Source organism: Sturnira hondurensis, unplaced genomic scaffold (genome assembly GCF_014824575.4).
Source record: "Sturnira hondurensis isolate 20B ecotype Veracruz unplaced genomic scaffold, ASM1482457v3 Scaffold0008196, whole genome shotgun sequence".
In the NCBI taxonomy this organism is placed as follows: domain Eukaryota; kingdom Metazoa; phylum Chordata; class Mammalia; order Chiroptera; family Phyllostomidae; genus Sturnira; species Sturnira hondurensis.
In genome coordinates this window covers 11,972,005-11,982,641 of record NW_028080827.1, presented here as the reverse complement: position 1 = coordinate 11,982,641, position 10,637 = coordinate 11,972,005, and the positions used below count along the sequence as shown (strand labels likewise).

The 10,637-nt window shown below is 42.5% G+C and overlaps 1 protein-coding gene across 1 annotated transcript in view; it reads right to left on the bottom strand.

The window, feature by feature from the left end:
- Positions 1-409: 409 nt before the first annotated feature.
- The window catches only part of AQP9 (aquaporin 9), a 44,777-nt gene continuing 34,549 nt past the window's right edge, over positions 410-10,637 (bottom strand). Inside the window, exons 5-6 of the mRNA XM_037053983.1 lie at positions 8,392-8,609; positions 410-3,738 (exon numbers count right to left, since the gene is read on the bottom strand). Of these exons, the coding sequence (XP_036909878.1) occupies positions 3,564-3,738; positions 8,392-8,609 (393 nt within the window). The 3' untranslated portion in view covers positions 410-3,563. The remainder of the gene's footprint in view (positions 3,739-8,391; positions 8,610-10,637) is intronic.

Sequence of the window (10,637 nt, the reverse complement as noted above, 5' to 3'; positions counted from 1 at the left end):
TGTGGCATCTCTTTGTGGGTGATGTTTGGTGTGTTGAGTAATTCTGTTTAAACTATCTAATTCATTTATTAAGAAGCCTGAAAAATTATGTAAGTTTGAACTGACATAGAGCTTTTGGTAGTTTCTACCCTTGAAACTATTATAAAAATGTTCAACAACTTGTTCCAAGTATTTTACCAATGGTTTTCAAGCTGCGAAACTGTGTTCTGAAGATTGCACCGCACCTCCCCCCTCTGCCCTCCCGCCCCACTCCGCTGGCCCCACAAACACACATACAGTTTCTTTGTGAGGACATCTCAGGGGCTGTGTTGGGTTTGGGTGGGGAGGGGGTGTAAGATTACGTCACAGGCAGAATGAAACTCTCATCCCCTTCCTCCCCTTTATTACAGCAACTCTAGAGGTTTTCTTGTGGGTTACCACATGTTTTACTGGAACAGCAGATTCTGTGGCTCAATAAAACATAAAATGACTCTTTAAAACTGGAAGTAGTAATTCTTTTTCCATGATGACATTTTTGAGCACTGACATACCTTTAAATAAGACAAGTGTGTGTGTGTGTGTGTGTGTGTGTGTGTGTGTGAAAGCAATAATGGAAATAATAATTTATACCTTAAGGATCAGATTTTAAATGTGACTTTTTACTCCACTTACCTTCTTCGATAGCTGAATATTAACTCTGGCTCTTAGGACTGGTTAGAGAAGTCCTTCAACCTTAGACATGCCCTGAGATCTCAACTGGTTGGAAAATCATACATTCTAGTTTTGGCATAAAAATAAATGTTTCTATTAAATTTTAAGATTAACAAGGAAGAGAGAAAGGGAGCATGTTACAATTGTAGCTCCCAAAGGATCCTTTTAACAAGTAGCTTACTTGTTTCTATCTAACTGACTTCCGAATGAATCACTCAACCTCATAGACATTCTCTTGGATAAGAACCGGACACAGGCTAACCCACGTGTTGGGGCTGGGGGAGGGGAGGACTTAAGTATGAGCACCTGGAATCAGAGGACTTTTTTCCATTTAAAAAAACGTTCCCGAGGCTGATTTTTATAAATGTACATTTCCTCTTCATAATCCGAGTCATTAATCACCAAGTAGTGTATAATGAACACCTGTGTGGATCACTGATTTCACAATCCAACCTGAAAACTCAAATTTTGGGTTGTCTCATCCTCTAATAACTATAATCCACCCCTAAGGTCTGTTCCCGACTTGCTTGGCAACTGTGTTTTTGGCAGAACTGGAATTAGGGAACAGGATTTCAACATTTTCTTTTACTCCTCTCTTCATCTTTTCTCTATTCCAGGGTCTCTCAACCTCCACACTATAGACATTTAGGGCTGAATAATTCTTTGTTGCAGGGGAGGGCGATGCCCTGTGCATTGTGGGACACTTAGTTGCATTCCTGATCTCTACCCACCAGATGCCAGTAACACCCCTTCCCAAGTCATGACAGCCAAAAACGTCTCCGGACATTACAGAATGTCCCCTTTATGGGAGTGGCAGGTGGGAGTGGGAAGGGAGCAGTGGGGACCACTGCTCTCTAGTCTGTGAGGCTCCCAAGACTGAGAAACTTGCCAGGACGACCTGGCCACCACTGGACTTGGTTTTCAAAGAAACCTTAGAGCCATGTAATTTACCAAGTCAGTGTGCTTAACCATGGCTGCACATTAGAATTCCCTGAGACATTAAAATGACCAGCTGGGCATTAACATTTTCAAAAGCTCCTCAGAAGATCTAATTTAGAGATGGGCTCGAGAATCTCTGAACTAAGTGTACTTAGCAGTCTTAATATTTATAAAAACTCAAACAAAAAATCCAATTTTATTTCAAATAGGAAATATCCACATAGTTTTGGAGCAAGAAAAAAATTCCATATGTCAGTAGATTACAGAACACAGGCCACAGGAGGTATTTTACTTCTGCTTTTTGTGGTTCTGCTATCATCACAGAGTAAGTGAAAAACTGGGTCCCTCTGGGAATTCTGGGCTTTTTAACAGTTTGACTAAAGATGCAGCACTTGATGTAGAGCAACTTCTCGGGTATTTGTAACTCAGAGACTCTTTGGACCAAAGAACATCAGTTGGAGGATTTTAAAGGGAAGAGCCTAACCCAGGGGAAATTTCCTGAATGTAGTGTTTGGGACTGGCAGGGGGCGAGAATCGAGGCTGAATAGTAATGGTGGACTCGGAAAGGAGGTCTTCTGATAGTGTTTTTCGGCAAAATACATGATCCAGTCATTACCTCTTTCTTTTGTTAATGCTTCAGAACAGCAAGAATAAAACCAGACAATGGAGGTCTTTTATCTCAGGATGGAGAATTGCGTCCAGAAAATGTGCACATCCCGGCAGCTGTCATTCCTGCTCCTTCTGGCCACCGTAAGGGCTCGCTGAGATTCTCAGCCAGGAGTACCTGATCTTCTGAATGGTGCAGGGTACAGGAGAAGGTGTTCCACTTTCCACCTGACCTAGGCCACTCACTTAGCTCCCCTGACATTTTGTGTTCTTATAAAAAAAAAATCTATGAAGGTCAGACCGTCTCTATGAGGATTCAATTAGATAATACGTGTGAAAGTGCTTTGTTTACTGTGAAGGCCAAGAGGTGTGTTATTTCCAGGGACCTTCTCTCCTGAAGATTACACGAGACCGTGAGCCAATGGCTTTCTGTTTTTGGCTTCTAGGGCACACACAGAAGAATGGATGAGTGCAGTCATTGACTTCACTCATCAAATGTCTGTCCTCAAGTGGGCAATTAGGAAAAGACATTTGAGCTAAAAATAGAGAGTGATGTATTTTTCACGACTGAGGGTTATGATTGTATTTTAGGTTATTACATACTAAAGACCAGGAAATTAATTGGTGCCCTCTAAAAATGCAAGGAGCAAGGGGTTATTCTGATAAATGGTTTCCATTTAAAAATTCCATTTGGTTTCCCAAATTTATCTCGTCTCCTGAGGTTTCTGAATGCCACAGTGTCCTTCTCTTGTGCTTTCCAGCTGCATTCTACTGCTTCTTACATCCCTGGGTTTGGAGAATATCAATGTTTATACAATAGTAGTGGCACGGCAAAAACTAAAGGGAGTTAACCCTTTAGTCCCCCAATTCATGGGCATGTGAACTGAAACCACTGTTTCATCTTTCCATTTAGTTTTGGTTGATATTCAGAATGTAACCTTTGTGGATTTGAAAATAAAGCATTCGGTGTTACTGTTTTCTACAGCTAATGCAGTTGAGATGATCCAAATAAGTCCATGGTCAAAGTTCCAAGTTATTAGTGCGCACCCAGTAATGAAACTTCACATGAGAGAATGAAAGAGACAGGGTGGAGAGAAGGCTGTTTCAGGAGTCAGTTCATGCTATTTCTGGGGAGGGGGGCTGGTAGAGTAGAGGTCAGTGTTTTCAAAACTTCATTCAGATGCTTTTCCAATTAGGTGTTGCGAGTGGCTAGCAGAGAACACTGGTCAGATCTGCCCCAGTCTTGGGAAAACACAGATGCCTGGATGCCATCTTTCCTGAAGGGAACATCAGCTCAGCCAGCTGCAAACCTAGAACTGAGCACGCTGCTACATTATCACACTAAGTTCATGTTTCTCCAGTTTGTCTTCAAACTGTTCTGCCTCCAAGTCTGGGTCAGGGTCCAGATGGTGGATTTCAATGATAAAAATATAGACGAGGCCTCCAATGACAGCACCAAGCAAAGGGCCCACTACAGGAATCCACCAGAAGTTATTTCCAACTCTGAAATCAAACAAGGAGTTAGTAACACATCACTTGGGCTTCCCGCTATTACTGCTTGTGATTCACTAACCAGCACATCTTTCTCATGCTACAACTCCCTTTGCACACAGCAACAGGTAAAGCATAAGGGCACTCACTCACTGCAGCTTGGCAGCCTGGGTTTTCCAATACACCTGATTTCAGATGATGCACTCCATTGTCCTACGAGTACTTAATGAGAGACTTTGTCCCATTTATTTTCCTTTTAGAAGATATCGTCCTTGAATATGGTCATCATAGAGGGCATCTAGCAAAAGTGCAGGGCGATTATTCGGGAGTTTACTTTCCATGATCCTGAAACAATGAGTTCTGAGGATTATGACTGGAAAGATGGGGGGAGATGGGGGTACATCACAGGTGAATGAGGGCAGCCATGTTTTTTGAGGGCACAGCTTAGTTATTTTCTGATGAGGCTATTGTGCTGTGATTCCCTGTCCCTTCCAGAGATCCTCAATGTCAGTACATTATATTAAAGGTATAGTTTTATGAGAAAGCAGCTGTTTTTGTGAATTGTCATCTTCTCTTTGGGAGACAGGAAGTCCATTCACATAACTCAGTAGAAAGGACCATGAATGCTCAGAAGCAAGGACAACTATGTAATATATTGCGTTAGGTACATACATTTGAGTTAAGACTTTTTAAAGCAGGGCAATGATGAACAAAAAATAATTCAGGGAAATGCAGAGGAGGGCAGGGGAAGCAGGAGGAACACACTGACACACGTGGGAGTTTCATGGTGTTCTGGTGAAGGGAAGGATTCAGGCCTGTGCTTAATAACGTGCTATCATTATGCTTATTAACTACACCTAGGGTCTTTTGCTTTGCATCAAATTTTGATGACAAAGGATAATAAAGGAAATAAGCACAAACAAGAGGCCTGTCCTAGGATTCATGAGACTGAGTTCTAATCTCAGGATTGTCTAGGAAGTCTTTGGACAAGTCTCCCCCTCTCTGAGATTCATGCTTCCATCGGCACAGTGGTCTCTCCCATTGGGTCATCTGCACACTCTTAGATTCTAAACCTCAGATCTTCAATGCTGGCTCATGGGACCAGCACTGAGATTGAGCATAGCAGCCACAAGATGTCACTCTTACTGCATGGGAGAGAGGACAGGGCATAGCTGTTCCACAGCACCCTTTACCATGTCCCCAAATCCAGGTGGAACTTTCTGTGAGAGGTATAGGGGTTTTAAAGAACTAGGAGATCCTCCATTCCCTTTATTTCATCACTATTTTATGGTGGATCTCTCATTGTCACTTAACGGATAATGTCAAAAATACCTGCCAGGACACATGTTCTCCTTTCCCTGGATGGACTCTCCTATCAGAGCTGAATACCTTGTGTCAGGGTCACAGGTCATAAGCAGAGGGGCTCAGATGGGGCTCCCTGCCTGGTTATGTTTTACATGTACACAGGGTCATTTGTGCACTCTGATTTTGCTGGAAAAATGTCTGTGCTCATTGCTTAAATGAATCAGGAACTCGTTCCTTCAGATAAACTTTTGAAAAATTAAAATTGCCCCTGAAGCCCTTCATTCATTAAGTCCTTAATATCTTAAGGTGAATTCATGGAGAGAACCTGCACAGGAAACATCCAAATGTTTATGGGAAAAGCAAGATTCAGCTAAGGTCTATCTATCTGTTGACACTTGTCGGGCCTTCTGGAGGCTCATTTTCTGGGCAGCCTCACTGCTTGCCGTACAGGGGCTGGGAGGCGGGTCTGAGAAGCATCATCCTTGGCTTTATCTGAGGGTGCGGGTCCAAGCTTGGATATCTACCGAGTTGCTTACCTTGGCTATAGAACCTTGAAAGGATGGCACGCTGTAGGGACACTTTGGGATGCTGCTGTCTCTCAAAGGTTTTGTTGAGACTTTCTTGGTTGAGGATGATCAGCAAGCCTCGCTCTTTCTTAACTGGTTTCTGCTCTTTCTACTCTCTTCTTTTTAATTCATTTTTATATTATTATGTCAGATTAATTTTGCTAAATTAAAGTTCTAAGCACGTCAAACTTCTGCCCTAATTTTTTTGTTGTTTCTCATAATCTATAGAATAAGGAGAAGCAACACCCCCCAAATTTTCATTCTGGGAGTTTAGGACCTCTATGATCTGTCAATAGTTGCCATTTCTGAACTTCATGCACCCCTCCAGCTAGACTGGATCACTTGTTATTTTCATATTCAGTGTTTGTATACAGGATCCTCTCCAACGGAAATATCCTTGGAAATATCCTGTTTAAAATGTCTAGGTACCACAAAATAAATGCTCACATGTAACTCCCATAATTTCTAAATTGGAGCTGCAAACCTTCTCAACTCCTGGAGGCAATTAGTTAAATCTCTTTTGTGGCACTTCTCAGCTTCAGCCTCATGTAGGACCCTATGCTAGCCCCTCTGAAATAGAACATAACAACAGCATGAAGGGCAGCAATTGGGTTTTAACCATCTTTAAAGCATAGGGCCTTAAATAAGGGATTGGGTAGCTGCATGGATAAATAAATAAATGCATGAAGAGAAAAGACCCTGATGCTAAAAGGGGACATGGAATTCAGAATTTGGCATTTAGTGACTCAGTGTTCCTCCACAGATATGGTCTCCTACCACATACTTAGCAAAGCCAAGAGAGAATAGGTAAGATCTCTGCCTGTTCTAGAACCACCCCCGCTCACAGAGCCTTGGTGAAGAATCACCAAGCAGGGCTCAAACAGAGGCTAGGTCACCTTGGGGCATCTTAGTTCTAGGGGCCTGTGTGGGGCTAACGGAAGTGACTTAGTGGTGGGGGTAAAAGTCTCCTGAGGGAAGCTCAGGAACATGGGAGTAAAACAAACTCATGGGCTGATTCTGGATTCTGGGAATAAGGAGATCTTTAAGACTTATGTTCTGAATCTCCACTAGAAGAACGCAAAGGATCGTTTTCAGTTGGAGACATTTTAGTCAACCTTCTCATATTCTAGTGGTGATTATTCTGGAACAGAACTCCTTAAATGGCACTCCTGATATTTTTGGCCAAGTAATTCTTTGTTGTGGGGCTCTGTCCTGGGTATTGTAGGGTGCTTAGTGGTTTCCCAGTATGCTAACCTCTACCCACTAGATGCCAGTAACAACTTCTGCCCCCAGCTTTCCCAGTTGTGACAACCAAAAATGTCTCCAGACACTGCCAAATGTCCCTGGGGGCAAAATGCCTCTGGTTGAAAATCACTGTTTTAGAAAATTCATTGTATTTCTTGTTTCTTAAAGAAATAGGAATGTTGCTTGATTCTCTTCACAACCCTCATCTCCTCGGACATGTATGGAATGCAGTGTATACCCATTCCTTTGTTCAGTAACTTCTACTGAACTCCCTGTGTGCCAGGCCCTATTTTCATGCATACGGCCACGAAAAAGCTGTCAAGATCTCTGTCCCCCTGATGCTGGCACTCAAGCAGCTCCCAACGCTGTCTGTGGTGGTGATGTGAACGGTGAGTGGTGTCAGTTGCTCTAATGACACCACTCATCTGGGCTTCACAAGTATGTCCTCATACTCTCATATGTCCTCATATGTCCAGACAAACTCTCACTTAAATAAGGTCATCACTTGGGTATGACTATTTGTGCAGGTCAGCATTTAGGGACACTCAAATCTTTTGTTCTCATAGCAAAGATTAAATGAAAATTTGTTGCCAAGTGTTTTTCTTACTTTTCTTTCTCCGTGTTAAAGCCCTGTTTCCTGAGGAACCAAAGTAAGTTCCTTTCCGGTAGAGAGACATAGTGAATGGGTAGGATGAGTCACTGTGACTTTAAGCGTGGGGAGTGGGAAGGAATTAATGGGCAAAGTTTGTCCTGGCAGCTTGGCACTAACCGTTGGCATAGTTCCTCAGCACATCCTGAGGTTGAAAGCATGGGGTCTTGCCATTTCCTGTGCATGGGCTCTCTTTTATCTCTGACAGGAATTTTTTATTCATACCTAAAGACCCAACTCAGCTCTTCCTTCAGTGGTGCCTTTGCAAGCTTTCCCAGCCAGAGCTAGTCTTTCCTCAGAACTTTGTCCAGGGGGTTGCCAGACCACTCATTATATTGCTCACAGCTACTGACTTAGCTAATTTTGAATTTCCTGGCCTAGCTCAATGACCACAGCATAAACAGTGTTCAGTGAAGATCTGCTGAATGAATGAATGAATGAATGAATGAAAAAAGCATAGCTGGCATGGGTCACTAGAAAGAACCCTGAAGTAGTATTGAAAGATGCAAATTCTAGTCCAACTTTTTCAGAAAGTGAATCTGTAGATTCACTTGTATCTCTTGTATCACTTGTGTCTGTAGATGATTGTATCAGAGATATAATCAAAATATTCACCTGAAACCATATACCAATTATTTATAGGACAGGACTGTCTCTTTGGAATTCTTTCTCTCTGTCTCTCTGTCCCTCTTTCTCTTTCTCTCTCTCCCTCACACACACACACAGCCCAATGTTATCACAAATCACCAGTAAAACATTCCACATTCATGACCAGAGTATGCATTTGACCTCCACCTCTGCAATCGTACTCTCCAGGATTCCAATTCAAAGCACAGCCTTCCCTGATAAAGCACAGCCTGAATCTTTCTCTCTCCTCTGCCCCCACCCATTGCTACTTACCTGAAGACCTCAAACCCCCATCCAGCCAAAGCAGTGAATAGTCTGGGACTCAGGTCTCGAGCTGGGTTCATGGCACAGCCACTGTTCAGCCCCAAAGAGGAAGAAAGGGTAATAATCAGGAGGCCAATGACAATGGGTTCTAGGCCTTTGGGGACTCCCAAGTTTCTGGAGTCAAAGATGGCAAAGACAACCACGAGGAGAAACATGGTGGCCAGCACCTGCGGAGGAAGGAGAAAAAGTACAAAGGATTTAGCTTATAGTCTATCCATTTTCCCACCTCAAAATTTGCTCCTTCCTGTTAAAAACAAACCTAGTAATAACTAACATACACTGGGTGAGCATGCTGTACCAGACACTCATTTTATCATAGCACTCCTAGGTGTGGATGCTAATATTTTCGTGTATAAGTCAGTTCTCTGCCCAAGGTCACACACTTAGTGGCAGTCAGGTGTGGATCCAGAGAGTTAGGCTCTAGAGAATGTTACCTTTACTACACTCTCCTGCTAAACTACTACGCAGCTAAACAGAGAGACAAACTGCAGGCTGGAAAATGAACCAAGAAGCTCCTTCAAATTGGCAAGACTAATTTGTGAGCTATCAACAGGTAAATGGGCAAAGGATTGAACAAAACAAATTCATAAAAGAAAAGCAAAATTAAGAAACAAGGGAAAACTGATTTATAATGAAAAGAAATGCAAACAATACCAAAAGTTAGAAAAATGACAGCCGTTCTCTCAGGCTTTCCTGGCAAAGCTAAACATGCACCACACTTCTGAAAAGAAACTCAGCAGGAAGTTAGTGATATGCATTTTTAAAATTATTCAGTTTCACCTCATTCGGTATTTGACAGCCATATCATGAAAATAATCCAAAATACGGAATAATCATAGAACAGATGTGCTCATTAACCATTACAGTTGACCCTTACATAACATGGGCTTTCAACTGCAATTTTTCAACTGCAATATTTTCCAAAAAATACTATAAATGTACTTTCTCTTCTTTATGATTTCCACAATAACATTTTCTCTAGTTTACTTTATTGTGAGAACATATAATACATACAACATACAAAATATGTGTTAACCAACTATTTATGTTACTGGTAAAGCTTCCAACTAAAAGTAGGCTAATAGTAGCTAAGTTTTGAGAGGGTCAAAATTTATATGTGGGGTTTTGATTGCATGGGGGTGGGCACCCCTCACCCCCATGTTATTCAAAGGTTCACTGTACTTACAGTATTGAAAAACTGGAAGCCATCTAAGTACACATCAACAAGGAAATCAGTGCCCATTTTATAGTCTGCTATATAGTCACTAAAAAGAATAGCCCTAGAGCCACTTCTGGTCAAAATGGAGACATAGATCGACACGCTTCCCCATCTCACACAACCATAAGAAGGATCACAACTAACTGCAAAACAGAAAACACGCAGAACTGCCAGAAAATTTAACTGTATAGAAGTCCAACAACCAAGGATTTAAAGAAGCCATACTCATCCAGATGAGTAAGAGGGGCAGAGGTGGAGAGGACACAGGATGGCAGTGGTGAGGCAGTGATGGCTAGGCCAGTGAGGGGGCAGTCCCACATTCATGTGTGGCAGATAAAAGCCTGGAAGGACACTTGGGGAGCAAACAATCCCAGCTTCATGGCAGACCATGCAGCCCAGGGTTCCAGCACTGGGAAAATGAAGCCCTATAACTTCTGTCTATAAAAACCAGTGGTGCTTGGGGCAGTGGAAGAAACTGACAATTTTTCAGGACAGTCTATTTAAAGTGGCTTCACAGTCCTAAAATATACACAAACCCATCCACTCTGGGAAACACCAGTGGGGCAGCAACTAGAGGGGTACCAGACATGTACGGGAAGAAGGTAAAGTGACTAGAAATGGGGTGAGTGCCAAGCAAGCCTTCACCAACCAGACAGTGGCATTGTCCTCTCCCTGACCCCTCCCCCACATACAGAGCCACAAAGCAGGGAAACAGGTACCCAGCCCTGGCAAATACCTGAGACTCTGCCCCACACAACTTAACAGGTGCACTGAGGTAGGAAGTCAAAGCAGCTTTACCTAATACACAGAAACAAACACAGGGAGGCTGCCAAATTGAGAAGACAAAGAAATATCACCTAAATGAAAGAACAGAACAAAGCCTCAGAAAAAGAACTAATGAAACAGATAGCCAACCTGTTAGATGCAGAGTTCTAACCACTGGTGATAAGGATGCTCAGATAATTCACTGAGTATG